The 20,946-nt window shown below is 39.7% G+C and overlaps 4 protein-coding genes across 4 annotated transcripts; 2 read left to right on the top strand and 2 right to left on the bottom strand.

Moving 5' to 3' along the window:
- The first annotated feature begins 289 nt into the window (after positions 1-289).
- On the top strand, positions 290-7,171 carry LOC146484502 (uncharacterized). Its single transcript, XM_085104571.1, has 2 exons — positions 290-1,681; positions 7,061-7,171. Exon 1 carries the CDS (start codon positions 516-518, stop codon positions 1,464-1,466), a length of 951 nt encoding a protein of 316 aa, XP_084960697.1. The 5' UTR covers positions 290-515; the 3' UTR covers positions 1,467-1,681; positions 7,061-7,171.
- LOC146484503 (uncharacterized) lies at positions 6,066-7,067 on the top strand. Its single transcript, XM_085104569.1, has one exon. The coding sequence runs from the start codon at positions 6,112-6,114 to the stop codon at positions 7,063-7,065; it is 954 nt and encodes a 317-aa protein (XP_084960695.1). The 5' UTR covers positions 6,066-6,111; the 3' UTR covers positions 7,066-7,067.
- A 4,154-nt stretch (positions 7,172-11,325) lies between the features above and the next one.
- Positions 11,326-13,635, bottom strand: LOC146484501 (uncharacterized). Its single transcript, XM_085104570.1, has 2 exons — positions 13,466-13,635; positions 11,326-12,748 (listed from the first exon to the last, which is right to left on the bottom strand). The coding sequence occupies exon 2, from the start codon at positions 12,738-12,740 to the stop codon at positions 11,790-11,792; it is 951 nt and encodes a 316-aa protein (XP_084960696.1). The 5' UTR covers positions 12,741-12,748; positions 13,466-13,635; the 3' UTR covers positions 11,326-11,789.
- An 868-nt stretch (positions 13,636-14,503) lies between these two features.
- On the bottom strand, positions 14,504-18,965 carry LOC146484500 (uncharacterized). Its single transcript, XM_085104509.1, has 2 exons — positions 18,386-18,965; positions 14,504-16,675 (listed from the first exon to the last, which is right to left on the bottom strand). Exon 2 carries the CDS (start codon positions 16,653-16,655, stop codon positions 15,729-15,731), a length of 927 nt encoding a protein of 308 aa, XP_084960635.1. The 5' UTR covers positions 16,656-16,675; positions 18,386-18,965; the 3' UTR covers positions 14,504-15,728.
- Positions 18,966-20,946: the final 1,981 nt, after the last annotated feature.

Raw genomic sequence — 20,946 nt, 5'->3', positions numbered from 1 at the left:
TTTATTAAGTATTATCATCATCATCATCATCATCATCATCATCATCATCATTATAATCATTCTTATTGTTATTATTATTATTATTATTATTATTATTATTATTATTATTATTATTATTATTATTATTATTTGCATAAAAATAGAGTTCAATTCCCAGAGGTTTAGTTTGGGACACCAACATGGCCGCCATTTCATTTCTTTGTTTTGGGACACCAACATGGCCACCGTGACGTCATGTGAAAACACTCTATAAAATTGATGGATCGCTCTATCGACGTCATAATTGGTTACCACAACCCTAGCGCGCGCTTACTACCTGTCGAGCTTGCGTGCGCTCACCACCTGTCAAGCTCGCGCAAACTGTGTTCGGCCACCTTAAAATTGCCTGTGCAAACGTGCTTTAAAGTAGAAATTGGTATATTTTGGGGATTTAACGCACAGGGATGATTTTCTTTTTGTTTGTTTGAAAACCCGCCAAGTCTCCTGACAACTCTTCCCTATTTTCAGACACGACAATGAAGTCAGCTAAAGCAGTGATGTGTGACTGGTTCACGTTCATGTTATCCATCCCAAGAACAGAGCCCCTGACCACAACACAAAAATTCACGCAGTGGTCTTCAATTCTCGCCTACTGCGTAGGAGGCTTCAGTTTGCTTGTCTGCCCTCAGCTGTGGAAACTCCTTCTACAGTTGGACTTCCAGGGCCGCACTGAGGGGTACCTTCGCCTTACAGGCCTTGGTGTACTTGTAATCGGTTTTGTCCTTGTCATCTCAGCGCGCTCCAATCTCCAGAGCCCTATCAATGGCACCATTTTGGGATCAGTGTTCTCACGACTTCTCTACGTCAATGGGATGTTACTGATGTTGGTCCTTAGGGACATGCTCCCACTCTCGTTTGCTCTCGTGTTTATGGGCCTGGATACGTTGCTTCCCCTGGTCACCTTGGTGATGTGGTCCCGTGAGACAGAAGGAGCCTCGGTGAGCCTTTTCATCCGCGAAGCCTTTGGGCAGATGCTTAAGTGTCATGCTGTCCAATCAGGAGCTTCCATTGCCGCCATATTTTTTGTTGGAGTCTTTCAATTGTTTTTCTGGCTTGTATTCGTTATCAGGCCAGATATTGCCAAGAATATTCTCCAATTAGATCAGTTCCAAGGGCACTCGGATGGCTTCTTGGCGACCATGTTTTTCACCTTGTCCGTTCACGGTTGGTATCACGTGACAAATGCCAGCGCTGCTAATCAGCCTATTATTCCAGCGGCTTTGTCTTACCGAGTTTTGTTAAATGTACCAGCGCTGATCATTTTGGTTTTGGTTGATCAAATTGAACGCAATCTTTGCATTGTTTTGTTAGGTTTTGATATATGTTTCTCGATTATCATTTTGCTATTTGCAGCGTTCTCGAAAAAAATGGTCTCAACTGATGATGGCGACGAACAAACATTGCTTACTCGAGCCGATAAAGATTAAGTCAAATTGTCTCCAAAACTACTGTTAATGGAAAATATTAATCACCTTTAGCTTACACATCAATACAGAGAGTTTGGATGTATATCTGTCAATGTTTTAAACCATAATATATTCTGAATGTTTAAAAGGGAACTGAAACAGTTTATGTAGTTGTGAGTACAGTTAAGCCGTGTAAAGATTAGGCTAAAACTGGCGACTTAGTAATTCCGAGTTTAGTTTGGTCAGATGGCCAAGGACTCAAAACTTGAACTAAATTTCAGAGCAACGCGCAAACTGCATGATTTCACATTTTTTTAGGCTTAACGCTTAAAATCTCTCTTCTTCAGTTTCAAACCCACTTGCAAACGGCATAAAAGCTCGCGGTCAAAAGACTTACATCCTCTGCTTTTGTATCCCCACTAGATACACCATCATGATCTTAGTGCTCTATTTTCCCACTTAAATGCTCGTACAGCCCCCCCCCCCCCCCCAAAAAAAAAAATGTCATTGAAATGCTCGGATAATGTTCATTATGCACATGTTTATTCACTATTTTCAATTCTTTTTATGGCGGTCCTCTTAATTCAAAGGCATTTTTGCGCTGTTTTTGACCATGCAGGAAAAGCAGATCTTAGCAAGGGCTATTGGAATCCAAAACGAAAATTGACAGAGGGGTGACCATGCATTTTTCATTTCCCAAAAAGCTCTAAAATGTAGTCAAGTCCAAGCAACAACCGTGGACGATAATCCTGCTGGTATACGTTGGATCAGTTGTTGATCTGATCGGCTTAACAAATACAAATGATAAAAGAAGCAGAGACCGATACAACGTAGAATTATGGGTTAAAGGTTACTATATTTCGGCTGGCCAAACCAGCCTTCTTCGGGTACAATGAAAATTTACATTGGGACATACGCTTATATAGCTGACAAATATTTGCGCAATAGCGGAACTACGTTAAACTAAAATGTAACCTGAGCTTGTCGTTTCATCCCGAGAGGCGCAGAACGGATGCGGAATAGCAAAAAGATGCACCGTCCTTAACTGGGTGTCAACACCAACAGCAAGTTATCGTCAAAACTCTGAAGTTATCTGTTATGGCTCTGCTGCTTGGTGTTTGAATTTTCAAGACGCTTTTCGAGTGTCCGACTTTTTATTTCCTCTTAAAATATTTTTACTTTATCGGAAAAAGTTGATTTTTCAATAAAAGTCCTCACTAATATGATCGAAAATATACTAGCGTAATGTACAAAACCTACTCTCAATCCAAAAATGCTGAAAATCTTACCCTGTTTGGCTGTGAGGGCCTTTAGATAACTGTGATAATCATTGAGTTATTCATTAGTTTACTTCTATACAAAAGTACCCCTGAGGGGTACTCCGTGAGGCTGGTTTATTGGGGGAGGGGAGAGTGGGTAGTCTTTGGAGGCCAATGGTTCAAAGAGCGGATCACTCTATCCAGCGGATAAAATGTATGGGTTGGAGTACAATTTACCCGTGGGATAGAGTTATTCGCTCTTTGAACAAGCGGGGTCAGAACTCGGCTAAAAGACGTTCAGGTTTCAATACAGAGCAGAAATAAAATCAACGAAGAAGATTTATTTGTTTGTAACTTGGGGCGGGTTTAACATGAAAATAAATTTGAAGAACCATATGTAATTTCTGAGTTTATTTATTTGAAAGAAATATGATGTGAAAGTCTGGTGAATAAATGATAGAGGTATACTTATTAAGTCACTGATTAAGGTGACACAGGCATTCTGGTTACAAGGGGATGAAAAAGTTTCTGGAGTCTTTACACTAGCTTACACTCAAAAATTGATAAGAACTCTGTCAACGAAAGAATGGAGTTCCCAAGGGCATATGTGATGCTGTTAAGGAGATCTCTTGGGAGCCGAAATATATAGCAGTAATTTTGAATTCATTGTCCCCCGAAGAAGAACCAGCGATACGGTTCGAAAATTTGGGAAACTTTTTTTCGATCAGTTTTAATCCCTTTTTTACCAATTTTAATCATGAACACTGATCGCTAAAAGAGCAACATTTTTTGAAAACATACTCTTTAAGCATTTTTATTTTAATGCGTTGAAAGAAAATTGTTATAAAATTTGCATTGAATGGCGGCTGTCAAATGAAAGTTCAGAGCATGATGGGCGAGCAAATAACCGGTTTCGAATCGGCGGCAGAGTATGTCATGCAGGGGAAAACGGTTTCCGGGTTCGTTAGGACCAACATCGATCAGTAACATCCTCTTCACGTAGAGAAGTTGTGAGAAGACAGACCCTACAATGGTCCTAATATGAAAAACCACAGCAAAACAGAACACCAAGCAAATACAAATAAAAATAATGTCAACAAGCGTGGAAAAGAGCGGGCGGGCAGGTCACGAGCTGTTTTGTTTTGCATTTAAAAAGTAGTGCGAGCTTTTTCCGAACTTACAGTTGTTATAGTTTGAGGTAAGATAGCGTCATTACTCAGATAGTTTGATTATTTTATTAGTAAAGAAAAAATAACATACTCTAGTTCCTTACCGATCTTTCATATTGTCCTTAGTGTAATTTGTTTAGAAAACACTGACAAAGCACTTCCTAATGATGATGCTACAGTAAATTGACTGGCTTCCATGTTAGTGATTTGACAGGCCTTTCAAGCCTTATCACAATAACCGATAATTAGAGCCTCTTTTGTGACTGAAGAACGAGCTGTGCATTTGCATAGGGGATAAAAATCTATTCAGTTTATAATCACTGTTTTGGAGTTCAGTTTGTACAAGGAGCTACTCGGTGAGAGGAGGAAAACAGTTCGAAATAAACAGGTCAGTCTCGTTTAAATCTGCCAATTCCCCTCTTTAATACACAAGAGAAATTGCAAGATGCTACGTATGTTGTGTGAATGTTAAAGTTTTGAGCGATTACAGTAGGTACAACCTCAATAGCGTCTCCGTCAGGTTTAAATTAAATTAACGCTTCCAGCGAAGTTTACAACTGAGCCAATTTCCCTTTTTGGACGTCAATTTTCTCTTTGTCCTTTCCTCTGTTAAGCCCAATAGACAATTGTGGCTGAGTTTACCGGGGGTAAATTTCGTCGCTCATGACGTTAAATATTGCTCCTTTCGGGAAAAGGCACAAGAAAAGGTTCTGGCACTTAGAGTTTTCGCCTTTTGTCAAATTTTGTGCCATTTTGAATTACGAACCAGGAAATCATGGTATTCATCTAAACTGGGCTAAACTTGATGACTTAAAGCAATTGTGCAAGGCGAGCGCACAGTTGAAGAAACGTAACGGCGTTAAGCGTAGGACTTGCTCTGCGACCGAAATTCAGTAGTTGCGTCAAGTTTTAAATCAGGGACGATATAAAGCGCTACCGACATAACGAAAGAAAGCGTTTATAGTGTATAAATGAATTATTGTTTTAAATTGGTAAGGGGCTACAAACAAAGAAGGCCGCTAACTTTGCCATGCCAAGTACTTAGTTTGTTGTGCATGAGCGCTGAAGCCGAACGTTCAGGATCCTTAAGGCTGGGGTTTTCCTTAATCAGTCTACTGCGTTCAAAGGTGACTGAGAATATTTTTAAAATTGCGAAAAAAAAACCTGCGGAGTGAATACACGGGAATGGCTTTCAAGGAAATAATATTTAGAATTATCGAATTCACCGACAGCGTTATGTTGAATATAAATGTTTCTAGCCGAGCATCTGTCCAAATTTGACTGAAATCGGCCAAATCGTCTTTGTTTTTTGAAAGTGTCCCCTCCAAGCTAAATTTAAAGTTTACGTTTGAGAAAACAGCGCTTGAAAAACATTCTCACTAAAAGAGAACAAGTACGCCCTCTAACGCCTCAGTTTACGGCAATTTCTCAGCAAGTATTCACCCCTTTTTAATTTTTTTTGTAAGTTCATTTCTAGGATAAAAATGAAAATCTAAAACTTTTCTCTCTGAAAAAAAAAACGGTACTTTTAATCAAATCAGATATATAATACTACCTAAAACCTTAAAAATATAGCGGAGAATAAAGCTGGATTTAATTATCTTCTGCATTTGTCACAGTGTACACAAGGCCTTGTTCATACGTCGCATAGACCCTGTGCAAAAATGGCTGCTATTTTAACATTCTTTTGTTTTCGTTCAAATTAGCCTCACTCTTCTCGTTCTTGAGTTCAAAAATCAAAAGAATATTTCACCGTGAACGAAGTTAGTGAGGTTAATTTGAATACAGACAAATTAATTTTTTAAATATTAGCCAAATTTTTTTTCTTTTTGTTAATAACACTTTATTGACAAAGCACGACAAGAAGCTAAGTACAATGCAAATACGAAAAGAAAAGTACGTTATTGCATATAGTCTATTCCCAGTCGAATATAAGGTATGGAGCGGTTTTCAATTGGCGTAACTAGGTCAATCACAACAGACGTAAAAGAACGTAATGAACCAATTAAAGTTCGAAGCAAATACATCTGGATGCAACTGGCGCCAAGCGCGGGAAAACGCGTACGAGCAGGTTACGATTAGTTTTGGTTTCGTTTCTCGTTGTTTGATAAAGTGACATTGTGGCACTGCCTCCTTTAAAATGGAAATTAGTAAAAATTCACTTGCATTTTTTGTTTTGAGTCGTGCATTTACTAACACACTGATTTATCTCATCGCTCGTTTTGACATGTACAGGGAATGGCAACTAAAGCGTGGATATGTGACTGGTTCACGTTCATGTTATCCATCCCAAGAACAGAGCCCCTGACCACAACACAAAAATTCACCCAGTGGTCTTCAATTCTCGCCTACTGCGTAGGAGGCTTCAGTTTACTTGTCTGCCCTCAGCTGTGGAAACTCCTTCTACAGTTGGATTTTCAGGGCCGTACTGAGGGGTACCTTCGCCTTACAGGCCTTGGTGTACTTGCAATCGGTTTTCTCCTTGTCATCTCAGCGCGCTCCAATCTCCAGAGCCCTATCAATGGCACCATTTTGGGATCTGTGTTCTCACGACTTCTCTATGTGAACGGGATGTTACTGATGTTGGTCCTTAGGGACATGCTCCCACTCTCGTTTGCTCTCGTGTTTATGGGCCTGGATACGTTGCTTCCCCTGGTCACCTTGGTGATGTGGTCCCGTGAGACAGAAGGAGCCTCGGTGAGCCTTTTCATCCGTGAAGCCTTTGGACAGATGTTTAGGTGCCATGCTGTTCAATCAGGAGCTTCCATTGCCGCCATATTTTTTGTTGGAGTCTTTCAACTGTTTTTCTGGCTTGTATTCGTTATCAGGCCAGATATTGCCCAGAGTATTTTCCAATTAGATCAGTTCGAGTGCCAAGGGCACTCGAATGGCTTCCTGGCAAGCGCGTTTTTTACCTTGTCTATTCACGGTTGGTATCACGTGACAAATGCCAGCGCTGATAATCAGCCTATTATTCCAGCGGCCTTGTTTTACCGAGTTTTGTTAAATGTACCAGCATTGCTCATTTTGGTTTTGGTTGATCAAATTGAACGCAATCTTTGCATTGTTTTGTTAGGTTTTGATATATGTTTCTCGATTATCATTTTGCTATTTGCAGCGTTCTCGCAAAAAATGGTCTCAACTGATGATGGCGACGAACAAACATTCCTTACTCGAGCCGATAAAGATTAAATCAAGGTGTCTCAAAAATCATTGTTAATGGAAAATATTAGTCATCTTTAGCTTACAAAAGCCTCCTTTCAAACCAAAAAGGATGAAAAATCTTACCCTGTTTGCGCTGTGAAGGCTTTTAGATCAATCAAATGCCTCAGCAATGGTCATTGACTTAGTGATTAGTTTAGTTTGGACAGTATCACGCTATTTTTAGTAACACATCGAAAATCGGAAAGACGCTATTTGGTTGATGGCAGCCAAGATATAATGACAAAATTCCATTAAAAGACTATCAGAATACAAAGAAACTATCCAAGGATATTTTCGCTGGCAGATGACTAAGATAGAGGGGGGTTCAAATTTGAAAACGTCTGGCGGACGTTTTCAAATTTCGCTGTTGTAACGCACTAAAAATCGCCGGTTGTACTATATTTTGGTTCAACCTTTCGTCTTAGAATCACTATTAATATTTCTTTAAATTAGTGTTCAAAGTTTAAATTTAGTGAATTTTGGCCAAAAATCATTATACCTCCCATCGATCTCCCATGATACTGCCCCTTTAAGAAGTAAATCCGAGGATAATCCGCGAGGCCGGTTTTTTGTTTAGGGAAAATAGATTGATCTCTTTTTTTTCTTTCTAATCTTTGGGGGGGGGGGGGGGGTGGGTGGGGTGGGGAGAGGGAGGAGAGGAGGGGGTATTTTCCGGAGAAATACAGAACTGGGCATGAAAACGTTCAGGTTTCTAGATAAAGCAGAAATGAAATCAAGTCTTACGGTAACGTTAGACAGCTGTAACATGAAAATATATTTGAACTTTCATATCAGGAATCATACGTACTTTCCTACAGTTTAATTTAATTGTTCGTGAGAGATGAGATGTTGTGTTCTAACAGCCTGGCCCCAGTTGTTCAAAGAGCGGATAATGTTATCCGCTGGATATTTCTCTGTCCGGCCGATAAAATGTGGGCAAAATTTTCCCGACAGTCCTATAATTTGTGAATAGAGTAGAAGCATAAGTCAAATTTAAGAATGGGATTGTGTGGAAAACTTGCCAAAAGCGTTGGTTGTAGTACATTTGCTCCTCTGGATAATGACTCATCCAGTGGATAAAGTTATCCGCTCTTTGTACAACTGGGGCCTGGTGAATAAATTATGAATAAATGATAGAGGTATCAGATGACTCAACTGTTGAAAATTAAAGGACTTTTAAAGAACTTGGCAACTGGAACATATGTCGACAACATAGAAAATTTGACAACACAGACCAGAATAGGTTTATTCTGACTCACTGATGAAACCCTGACTGACGTAAGCAGAACGTAACAGGAACGTAACCGATCTACAAACACAAGTTAACTGCTTATATACTAAGAGAAGTTCTTTGTTTCTACTTTTTCTTTGTCTAAAGGTAGAACGTGTCCTTCATCACGTGGCCAAAACAAAGGAATTACTTGAACATTTCATTTCATATACATCGTTAAACTTAAGATTTACAGTGCAAGTAAACTCCCCTTTAAAAATAAGGGAAACTACATTAAGTATTTAGGAAAGGAAAGAAATTCTGACACTGTTGACTAACAGAAGTTGCGCTAACCGTCTGAAAGTTATAGTTTTAGGAACGAAAGACACACAGAGTCTTTTGAATCCGGCCTTTAATTATAAGTCAACCAATTAAATTTTCCTTTCAAGAAACTCGCCGTAATTGAAAAGGTAATGAACAAAGTTCAACTATAGTGTCCAGGTGTACGGGACCTGGTTTGCTGTCCAATACACTTGTCGATTTACAGCTACAAATAAGGATTTTAATAGATATCTCTTCCCTACAAAAAGAAAGTAGAAAACCATCATAGGGAGAGTCCAGCGACGAGCTACTCGCTAGATTCTAAGATCCAAAATCAGAGAGATGTCTTACAAGGATAGGCTCTAGGCTCTTAAGACTTCTACCCTTAACATACGGTTGAGAGATAAGGGATCTTGCATTTTTTATAAATGCTTTCAAAATGCTACTGACTTAAACTTCAGTCAATTTGTCACTTTCGTTTCTCATGGACGATCTCGCTCCCTGAATCCGTCTCTAATTCTGAAACCGGCTCACTGCTTGCAGAACCTCCACTTTTCAGGCTTCATATTTTCATAGAATTGTAAAACGCTGGAATACTATGTGTAATGTAGCCTCCCATGAACATTTTGTCTAGAAATTTTTAAACGTTTCAATGCGCCACTTTTTTGTACTCCACCTAACGAAAGGGGTTGCGCCTTTCATGGGTCTTGTTGTTCCGTTTTTATTTTGTTCCTTGTATTTCTGTTTTGTTTTGTTTTTGTTTTTTTTTTTACCTATTTTGATGTATCCAATAAAGCTGATAAATAAATAAATAAAGGAATACATAAATAAATAAAAACCTTCCTAACAAACGCCCTTCCTGATTCAGCAATGCTACTGTCCTGCGGCAGGTCGACATATTTCTGGAAGAGCTTCCTCTTCTCTCTCCGTCCTTTTGTCTGAGGTTGCCTTTTTTAACAACTCAGCCTTTTCCTCGGAGGTGAGATTAACAAAACAGGTGTCGTTTAGAAACGTCTCCCACATCTCTTTTCCTTGGAGCAGTGTTAGTTTCACCCCGTTTTTAAGCAATTCTTTTAACCCTTTCATATTCTTGGGACCATCCCCATAATTTCCAATCCATCTATAAAAGTCTGCAAATGTTATCTGTATCCGAACGCTCTTTCCTTGTTTTTCCATATCATTTTTAAACTGAATTATGTCAGTCGCACAGCCCGTGATTGCACTGGCGCGGTTGCCATTGTGAGGATTGTCATCGCATGGCGAGTAGTTTTGAATAAGAGTAACAGATACCTCTTTCACATTTTCTTCCTTCATTAATTCTACAATTTTTTTAAGAAGTAGGACTTCTGCATGGTTGTCGCGTGTATTTCTTGTTACATATTCATATTCGTTGCTGTAAGTGCGCTTACCTTTCCGACGTAGACGTTTAACTTTACAAAGCACCACGGTTGCACCGACTCCACCAGGGAAACCACCAATTTTGCCGGGGTCTCCATATTCTGTATCGATGATAAATTTCGTGCTGATTTCGTCTTTTTCTAGGCGGTCACGCCTGTTTGCCATACTTCCAAATTATGTTATAACTCGATAGTTTAATTTAAGTAAGGATGAGAACCTTAGCCTGACTTCAAACAACCTACAAATTTTATGCAACACGTGCTCTTAATAATTAATTTCTTTCTGGTGGCAAGAAACCCCTCAAAATCAGCATGTCATGACATTTTCCGTTTGCTTTGGTTTTGATTGGCGGAAATGGCATGGTTGCCAGGGGATGAAAAATAATCGTAAGAATCTTTATTTTAATGCGTTCAAAGTTTGTTTTCCTTTAAAGGCCCTTTTACACCTGCAATTTTGGATTAGGCCTTTACACAAATATCACGTAAAATCGCCTAACTGTCTTTCCGGAAATTGTCAAAAAAAAATGTCTTAATATCCCAAACAATTTTCTAAAAATCTCGAAAAATCCTCTAAATATCTCGAAATATCTCGTATTTTTGTTTTAAAAATAAGCCGATTTTGAATCCCTTATGCCAATATTTTCCCCAGCGGAAGCTGAAAAGTATGTCAGACATTGTCTACACTAGTATCATGGAAATAAAGCAACTTTCAAAACAACATGGATACAAAGTTTAATGTTTTCTCACTAATGGGTTAAACAGTTGGTATGTATATCATGTGTATAACGAATATGACTATGACAGAGTAACAATCCTTCCTATTAATACAAATAATCCGCTCTCTAGTGTTTAAGAGAATAAAATGCAACCTGAAGAAGGTTCAGGCTCATTGTTTGCAGCATCCGCCATTTTGACAAATGGCTGCTAGTGACATGAAATACATACATCAAGTGGAAAACCGCCGCATTGGATTATTTGTAAATAAGTATTCTGTAATGAAGATAGCGAAGAAAAGCGGTAAAACAGCCAAAGAAAGCTCAGTAAATCTTTCTAAATATCCCAAAATTTTCTAAATATCTTAAAAACTTTCTTAATATCTCGAAACTTCTAAATATCTCAAAAAATATCCGGATATTTGTGTAAAGGCCTATTTTGGATGCAACTTTCGAGCGCAGAGCTCTTCCCTTTTTCACATGATTAAGAAGACTTGCGCGGCGCAAGTCAACCATAAGCGAGAATGGCCACCCTTTTCATAAAAAAAGTTATACACGCGCCCGGAAAGGAATGGCAGACACTTCAACCAACCCAGATAACAAGACGTTTCCTTTCTTGACTTTAATGCAACAACAGATTGATGACTACAACTGAACCCTTGTTGAAATCTACGTACGTATCTTTATGTAGGCGTTTTATCCTCTTTGTCTCTTGACAGTCCTAATATATGCATACAAGAGATTATATCTCTTGATGCATATGCATATGATCAATTTCAATTATCATGATGATAGGCTTAAATAAACGACATACACATAACGGTTAACGCCTTGTACTTAGATATAATTGTGCATGAAAAAATATATTACCCATACCAAGACAACTGTGATTATTTTTCTCCAATATCGTTATATCGGGGATTTGTCTATTATAACGATACCCCGATGATGTAACGGTGTTATTCTACCAGTCCCTTGGTACACCGTTATATCGGGGTCCAAGGTGTAAGTGAAAGGTGATAAATATTTCCCATGAACTCGAATTAACAATAATTTTTGAGACAATTCGATTTAATCTTTATCGGCTCGAGTGAGCAATGTTTGTTCGTCGCCATCATCAGTTGAGACCATTTTTGTCGAGAACGTTGCAACCAGGAAAATAATAATCGAGAAACACATATCACAACTTAACAAAACAATGCAAAGATTGCGTTCAATTTGATCAACCAAAACCAAAATGACCAGTGCTGGTACATTTAACAAAACTCGGTAAAACAAGGCCGCCGAAATAAAAGGATAATTAACAGCGCTGGCATTTGTGACGTGAATCCATCCGTGAAGGGACAATGTGAAAAACACGCTGGCCAAGAAGCCATTCGAGTGCCCTTGGAACTGATCTAGCTGGAGAATATTCTGGGCAACATCTGGCCTGATAACGAATACAAGCCAGAAAAACATCTGAAAAATTCCAACAAAAAAGATTGCCTTCATGGCGGCTCCTGATTGAACAGCAATGCACTTAAATATCGGCAAGATGGCTTCCCGGATGAAAAGGCTCACTGAGGCTCCTTCCGTCTCACGGCTCCAAATTACGATGATGACCAAGGCGAGGAACGTATCCAGGCCCATGAAAACGACAGCAAATGAAATCGGAAGCATGCCCCTGAGGAGCAACATCAGCAGGACCCCGTTCACGTGGACTAGTCTCCCAACGACGGACCCCAAAATAGGGCCATGTTTGAAACCCTGGAGATTGGAACGCGATCCGATGACAAGGAGAAAACCGATTACAAGTACACCAAGGCCTGTAAGGCGAAGGTACCCCTCAGTACGGCCCTGAAAGTCCAACTGTAGAAGGAGTTTCCACAGCTGAGGGCAGACGAGTAAACTGAAGCCTCCTACGCAGTAGGCGAGAATTGAAGACCACTGGGTGAATTTTTGTGTTGTGGTCAGGGGCTCTGTTCTTGGGATGGATAACATGAACGTGAACCAGTCACACATCACTGCTTTAGCTGACTTCATTGTCTCGTCTGAAAATAGAGAAGGATTGTAAGAAGACTTGACAAGTTTTGAAGTCAAATAAAAAGAACTACTCTCAGACCGACAGTTCAAATGAAACCAAATTCTTCCATCCGGAGTTCAAATGTATGTTGTTGATAATATATTCACTCTCCATGACCAGCCAAAATCTCTGTGTAATTATTCAAACATGACTGTACAAACAACTTCTATTTGTTTTTTTGACATGGAAGTTTTCCAAATCGGTCATGCATGCACGCATGCAATTCCATTTAATTCACATTGCACTTTATTCCATTAGCTCTAAGTTAAGACTTCTTTCTTCCTTCTCTCGGTTTCCAAGCGTTGAATTTTGTTGTAGTTAAGTCTACATTGGCTTTATTCGAAGGCTCGCTCCGGTTTGCTGTTATAGCTGGCGTACGAAACAGAAAACGAACCGATTACTGTCGAACAGGCGCTAGCATTGAGTTCAACTCGCTTTAGGTAGTAAGATTATTCATTTTGAACCTGTTCACTTCAAATTGACTCAGCGAGAAAATAATAACAAGTTTGCATTCGACAAAAATTAAACATTTTGCAGTAGTTAATTGCTACTGGAGTTAGAGATACATACGTACTCTTAATAGGCTCTAATGCTTGGCTGGGGAGCAACTCACAGTGTTCTGTGTGGTCAAAACTAACCATATTGTACCATTTTGATCGTGGAAAGTTTGCATAGATTGACTAACCTTCCGTTTCTTTGTGGGAGGCCTTAAGTCTGTTCTCTACTCCTGAAGGACTCTTTTGCGTGTCTGGTAGCTCATAATACTGATGATGGCGATCCCAGATTAGTTGTGAGTCAGTTGTTGTCGATATGCAAATGTCTAAGCCTGGGTCACACAAGCGACATAAGGGCGAAGTCACGGAAATGCAAAATATAAATTATGCTGATATTTTGTCTCAAATAATGAAATAAAAGATGGCGGTTTTCCTCGCCTTGTGGTCGAGTTCGAAGATCCTCTATTTATTCTTACTTTCAAAGGCAATCTAGGCTTTGATTCTTTGAATCTAAATTATAAACCTTTGCGACTATTCTTCGCACGTTCAATTCTAATATATTCTTAATGATAGGTAGATTGTCTTTAAAATGTATTATGGGACTAACGTTTTTTTTTTGGAATTATTTAAATGTAATTGTTGTGTAGATCTAGATGTAGTTCTTAGTCGTACGTTTTTTACACGAGCCTTTGGCTCGGGAGACTGGGCGACCCTACTCTCCCTACTCTATTCGACTTTAATAAAGTTACTATAAGTTACTACAGGAAACTGTTTCGCGAGAATAGGCTGAACCGTTTGAAGCTGTTTGAAGGTAAACGATTTTTTATCCGTATAGACTTTCATGTGTCCACTGAAGTCCAATGTATTTTTTAAAGAGTCCTGCACTTTTGGCTTCACGCTTCTACATATAAACACACTGACAGTCCATTCCATTAATTCCAAGGAGATGTAAGAGCTAGGCTTGCTCTACATAAAGTATGAAATTTACACCATATACTACTATAGATCGTATGCAGTGAACATGGGATTGTTTGCATTTAAGTACATAGAGCTTCGCCATGCGAAGAAGTCCGAATTAATTTGAAAAAAAATCGTTGTTAATTCACAAATCGAAACTCGTTCTTGAAGTCTACAGCTTTAAAATCACATGGCCAGTGTATAGAAATGTTCATCTTACAAAATGGAAGTGGAAATTTTGTACCATTCGGTTCTAGTGGTCCTCTTTCTGCATCAACCATTCAAATTCACTTGCCGCCATGTATTCAGGCTCAACGCTGTCCTTTCTCCTATAATCCATCATAAAACGTCCAATGACATACGTCTGTTGGATTCTGAGGGAAACTTTAATACCACAATCTTATCACTCATAATTACTCTTCGGATTAAGCATAAGAAAAACACAGATGTATATGTTTATTTACCATCCAAGTCTTTGCTCCATTCCAAGTCTGAAAATGTGTGATCAGATTGTTCATATTTCCGCTAGCTCCACAATGCTCGAAAATAAACGAAATTACTGTAAACACAAATCTTCTCCAAGTGAAAGGATAACGTACCGCATTCTACTATTCCCCATATTATTCCTACATATTTGCCCCTTCAAAAACGAAACGAATTAATTTTTTTCTTTAAGACTAAACCTGAATTTTTGAGGCTAAAAAGCCCACCCGAACAAATATCCACCGAAATGAACCGTTCGGGGGGAGGGGGGATGGAGGAGGGGTGGTGATTACTGTTACAACATTTTGTTTTGATATCATCCAGCATCGCAATAGAACCGTACCCACTATAGAAAGCTTCTATGAAAACTTGTTACTTTCTATACAAAAGAATCCTTTACAAAATACGGGAAAAACAGACCTTATATAGCAAGGGCTGTTTAAATCCTTTTGCAAAGAGAAAATTAGGGATAACCACACAAATAACAGAGATAATTTTAAAGGCAACAATAATTCTAGCTAAAATGTTTCATAATACAGCTATGTCATACATGTGACAATTTTTTTACCAAACTGAAGCTTAATTATCCTTGAGACATTGGTGGTTACCTTTTCCTTTTCAATATTCTAGCTAAGATCTGCTTTTCCGGCATAGTTATAAACCTCGCAAAAATACCTTTGTTACGAGACCATCCCGATATGCGCAGCGATCAAAGTAGAAATCTAGACCGTTCTTAACAATCCTTAGCCTTACAAGATACAATCATTATGTCCAGAAATGCACCTAACACTGAATTTGGGTACTTCATATAGAACAGGCCTTTTTGTCGTTTTCATATGACTTCATGTTTGACAGAATTATGTGTGCTTTAGTTAGAATTAAGGTTAGGGGACACCTTCTGACGTCTGTCATACAGTTCATGAATCTCATTAGCGTGCATTTCTGGAGGCAGTAAAGGTTTTACATCATACAGTCCTCGGCTTCAGAGGGTGGCTTAACATTGTTGGCCTGTTTCTACTTTGTATTCAACATTGATTCCTCTTCGCTCGAGTTACCATCTTCTGTTGATTTTTCTAGCACCAGGGAGGTGAATATTATAACAGCGTAGACCACATCAAAAACCATCAGAGCGATGAAGAGATTTCTCTCGATCTGATCAACAATAAACAAAACAACAAAGACAGGGACATTGAAAAGGATTCGATAAAGGACGAAGGTGGGGCTTAAGCAACGATTGACATTGCTAGCACCGACTACGTGGTATAAGCCGTGTATGGACATCAGAAAAAGATAGCAGGCCAGAAAGCCAGCCGAGTAGCCCTGGAACGAGTCCAAGTGGAACATTTGTTGAGCAAAATCGGGTTTTACAGTCAAGACAAGCCAGAAAAAGAACTGAAGTATTCCGAGAAAGAATACGACCGCGATAGACCCGCCTGCTTTGGGTCCGCGACACTGAAAGAGGGGCGCGAAGATTTCACGAAAGAAGTTGCCGACTGAGGCTCCTTCTGTCTCTTGGCACCAAATTATCAGGGTGATGAGAGCAAGAGACGAATCAAGCGCCATGTAAAATAGGGCGAAAGAGAGGGGTAGCATATTTCTCAAGATCATCATCAGCAATATGGCGTTAACTAAAAGCAACCGGCCGAGAACAGAGGTTAAGCATTCCTGATGACGGGACACCTTGTGGTTGGAGCGCGCTGCGATCATCAAGATGAGGCCGATCTCAATCACTCCGAGCCCCGTTAATCGAAGATACCCCTCAGAGCGGCCTTCCAGGTCGAACTGCAATACAAGCTTCCAAAACTGCGGTGCAAAGAGGAAACTACAGCCTCCCAGGATATAAGCGAACAGGGAGGACCACTGAGTGAACAGTTCTGTTTTGGTCATCGGGTCCACGCGAGGGATGGACAAAATGAACTTGATACAATCACATGGCTTCATGGTGGGCTGATATTCACTTCCTTTAATGAAAACAAAAAAAAATATTCAGTCTAAAGAGAAAGAATCAGTAATCTAAGAAAAAAAAAAACAGACTAACTACGCTTTGTGCTGTTTAACAAGCAAGTATTAGTCTACTTTCCGAGAGAGACTCTCTGTCTTTCTTATCCCGAAAGCAGCTTGCTTGCAAGGTGACGTTCGGCAAAGATATTTCAAGACTGTTCTGCGCTATGGTGTTGCAACAAAAAAGACCAGTTGAACATTGGCACGGTAACAAAAGTTATCTTTTAGTAATTGGTAGTTGTAATTTGAGTCAGTCAATCATTTATCCCCGAGACGCCAAGGAGCATGCAAGATATCCGTTTTATCGCGGTGCCCGAGATGATATTTCATGGTGGCACAATGTTTTTCTGAATTGTTTTAGGATTTCACCCCCGGCAAGGGATCCAGAGGAGTTCCATTTTGTCGTACAAAATATTGCAATTATCTTCGAACATCTCTCTTGAACATCTCTTGACTATTAAATCCTTGAGTTAACCCTTTCCCTAGTAGATTTGCTTTTAGCCTTTTCCAGCGAAAAGGTATGACGTATGCCCCGGCCAGTGAGGTCTGTTGTAAAATAAGATTTACTCGGGAAAAAGTTAATCCACGGCTTAATATGAGAGATGGAGTGTCCGAGTCATGGGCTCGTGACCCTAACTATTTTGTTTAATCCTTCAATCTCGTGTCTATGCTACGACTGCTGCACGGTTTCCATTACTTTTAAAATACAGTCAGCAAACAGTGACCGCGGGCTCATTATCCATTACTCAAAGAGCAAAGAAACTGGGAACGAAGTGACGTATTCTTCACTGAGGAACTAACCTACGGACCGACCGACCGACCGACCGACCAAATTAATGAATAGTTGAACTAGTCATAATATAAAAATGAAAATAAAATAGATATAATAAAGTTAAAAATAAGTTTTAAATTATTTATTAAAATTTTTGAAAGGAATCCCCCGACTAACACAAAACAACCGAGTTAGGCTATTAAGTCCGAGTAAGTTCTGTATTTACATTTAGAGCATCGACATGGCAGGTGAGTACGTGGCAAATTGTTCCATCAGCATTTGTGAATGAATTAAACGCGCTTTTTGTGTTCAAAGACTCCTAAGTGAATTTAGGGCTTGAGCCTCTCTCCAGATTATATCCTGCCGCCTGTATTTTCAAAAAAGTCTTCAAGTTTATACTGAGTGACCTTAACGCATGTTCATATTTTGAAATGGGCGCCACTGATATAAAGTTGAGACAAGAATTTGAGTCGGCAAAAGGCGCCGTTGGATTTTTACTTTTCACTATGGAATTTTAAATGTAGGATTGATCGAGCCGTAGACAATGTTATTCGTGAAAAATTGTCACGACGCTGTCTTAACTATTTTGAAGAGGCCAAAAAGTGAGTAAACTGTGCGAATATTTACCAATTTTCCATCCCGAAGACGTAGCTTCCTGTGGTTAGTAAAAACCAGTGTCACACAAATTATAAATAAAAGAGACGTTATATAGATCATATTCTTCTTGTCAATTTGTGCTACTTCCGCGCATTTTGCCATTTTGCGCATTTGGAATTTTGCAATTTTCCCATTTCCGCGCACCAGTTTTCCGTTTTAAACAGTAAAACAAGCGAAGGTCACAAACTTGGACAGTAGAGAGTCGTGTACACGTTGATCACACTTTGTACTTTTTACTCACCTCGATTAATTTGTCTTTTCTTCTCTCTCGTAAGGCCTTTGTGGATCACAACTGTTCCTGGCTTCCTTGGCAATCCTCTGTTTCCGATAACCTTCAGCTAAACGCTCCGATGAACACGAAATGGGATTCTTTTTCTGAAAATGGTTGTATATCGATTGACACGTACCGCGGAATCCTGTCGCTCAGTGAAGTTTGAACTGAAATTTTCCTTGTTGATGTTTGAATGAAGTCCTTTGCCCCTAGGCACAATTTTCGCCTTATAAACTTTAAGACATTTTCCGCCACGTGACCAATAAAGGCCTGGCTAAACTAGGAAACATTGTTGCGGAAACATTGCTGCGGTGGCAAATGTTTCCCAGTTTAGCCGCGCGGGAAACATATGTCGCGGAAACAAATTTTTCTGCTCGTAAACAAGAAAATGTTTTCGCCCAGCTTGGGGAGAAAAAGTTCAAATCAATGAAAATTAGACAAGTGACTTGACCGGTTAGCGGATTAAGTGACGGTAATTCAATAAGTTTGAGTCACTTCACGCACCGTTAGCCGGGCACCCTGAAGGCCAACTGGTGTTCTCATTGTACATGATCAGGAATGAAGACTCGAACATCATAGCTTCAGTACCTTGTTCACTTTGAATTGTATAAGCATTCTTATAGCCACTTTCGGTGTTTCGTGCGAAACAGAGAATAGCGTGGACTATCGGACATGCGATCATTAACTATCAAGCCGGAAAATTCGGGGACTGCCAATTTGGTGAGTTATCCTTCGTTAGTTAAAGCAGTGAGTTATCTAACGGTCAGTTGCGCCGGTAAGATCTTGAATTTTCAGGCAAGATCTTGAATTTTCAAAGTCTTACATGCAAGATCTTGAATTTTCAAAATCTTTTCGGCAAGATCTTGAGTTTTCAAAATCTTGCCGGCAAGATCTTGAATTTTCAAAATCTTGCCGGATTGCAATCTCTCGGATTGACTTCTTCCGGCATATTTTCCCATGCCACATCAGATCGGTAAAGATGAAACCATCTTCGTTGCCCGAAATCGAGTTCAATCGTAGGCTCGATAACCAGCCGCTGTTCGGGAAATGAGCCCACGCTCACCCCCGGGAGGAAAACTGGACCCGAGGGAGCCTATCTCAACCGTAAATAATTAATCATTTATGCTCACAAATGCCTGGTTACACGGCATGTCAAAAGATAACATTGAAAATGTCTGATATAATTGTAGTCATAGCAATGTCAATTCCCCGTATATATGTTTAATTCTATGATAATTTGTTTTAGCAGATTTGGATGCGTGATGCTGTGGAGTTTAGTACCTCAGATAAAGAATATAAACGTGAAACTTTAATTAAAAGCAGCTGCAAATTAAATCAACAGTGCATACCGGCACCACCTGTGAACAATAGTTGCATCATTGGTAACCAACTAGATTAGACCAGGGGGGGGGGGGGGGTACTCCCATATAAAAGTGACCGGTACCGGGGTGATCGTCGTACCTTTTAGGGGTTAAAATTCGTGGTTTGGTGTCCCTTACGGTGCTAAAACCTAAAATTCCTTCCGTCAGAGGTATGGTGGTACCCTTTAGGGTACTGAGCAGTAAAATATGAGAGGAAGTAAATGTGACTCTGATTTGGTGCCTCTTAGGGGCAAAAAATTGTTCAGTCCCTTCGTGGATTAGACTAGTTGAAGATAATCCAGATTGAAAAGTACTGTATTAAAAATAAAGCTCACCTGTTAAGTCCTTATATGCCTCCTGTATGTGAGTACAACACCATAAAAACTTAAGCATATCAATTACCATCCGCTAGTCTCGCAGCCATCGGAGTGCATTCCAGCGTTTCCACGTTCGAAAGGTCCAAAACAAATTAGTCAGTCATCATCCAAAGATACTTTGATAGCACTCGAAGCCGTGTCGACGACTGCCGACGTCAAGAAGGCTGATTGAAAAGGGCATAAAGTAGGTGAGCTATTAGAAATTATAACATAGTGCTCGTGCTTTCCTATCTAATTCCTGTTGGCGTCACCATAGTACATTTCTCAACATACGCCCCATAAAATGACGTGTGCAACTTGCAGACTAACTCGGGTTTCCGTCGCTTAGTTTTAGTTTGTACAAACCAATTCAAAGAAGCAAATTTTCATTGACAATTTGAGATGAAACTTTCTCTTTCAGACCATACCACTTGGGAAGTTTGGAGAGCACTCATGAAGCTAGAGTTGCTCGAGGCGTACTCTACGCTTCTCTCATGCTCTCCCAACTTCCCACATGCATCCATAACTCGATATACGCACGCTAAGCATGAACCAATTCTCAAACACCTATGCAGATTGTGAAGTAGTGAAATGCTGAGCTGCTAACACAAACCAAGAGAGATAGTGGTCTTTGATAGGTTCCCCGAACAAGACCCAGCTACAAAGTCCAAGCCGAAGATGATCTTGGCTGATCTAAAATGTATCTTTTCCAGCTTATCAAAGAGGGTTTTTCCACAGGAACCCCATACAAGTAGAGCATAAGTAACTGATGGCAGAATAATTTTGAGATAGAAATCAGTTCTGGCATTCGTGG

The sequence above is a fragment of the Pavona decussata genome, unplaced genomic scaffold (assembly GCF_977016875.1).
Source record: "Pavona decussata unplaced genomic scaffold, jaPavDecu1.1 SCAFFOLD_32, whole genome shotgun sequence".
Lineage (NCBI taxonomy): Eukaryota > Metazoa > Cnidaria > Anthozoa > Scleractinia > Agariciidae > Pavona > Pavona decussata.
This window is presented reverse-complemented; position numbering and strand designations above follow the sequence as displayed.

Excerpts from the sequence above, each read along its gene's own strand:
- LOC146484502 (XM_085104571.1), top strand. The coding sequence starts at position 516 with ATGAAGTCAGCTAAAGCAGTGATGTGTGACTGGTTCACGTTCATGTTA.
- LOC146484503 (XM_085104569.1), top strand. The coding sequence starts at position 6,112 with ATGGCAACTAAAGCGTGGATATGTGACTGGTTCACGTTCATGTTATCC.
- LOC146484501 (XM_085104570.1), bottom strand. The coding sequence starts at position 12,740 with ATGAAGTCAGCTAAAGCAGTGATGTGTGACTGGTTCACGTTCATGTTA.
- LOC146484500 (XM_085104509.1), bottom strand. The coding sequence starts at position 16,655 with ATGAAGCCATGTGATTGTATCAAGTTCATTTTGTCCATCCCTCGCGTG.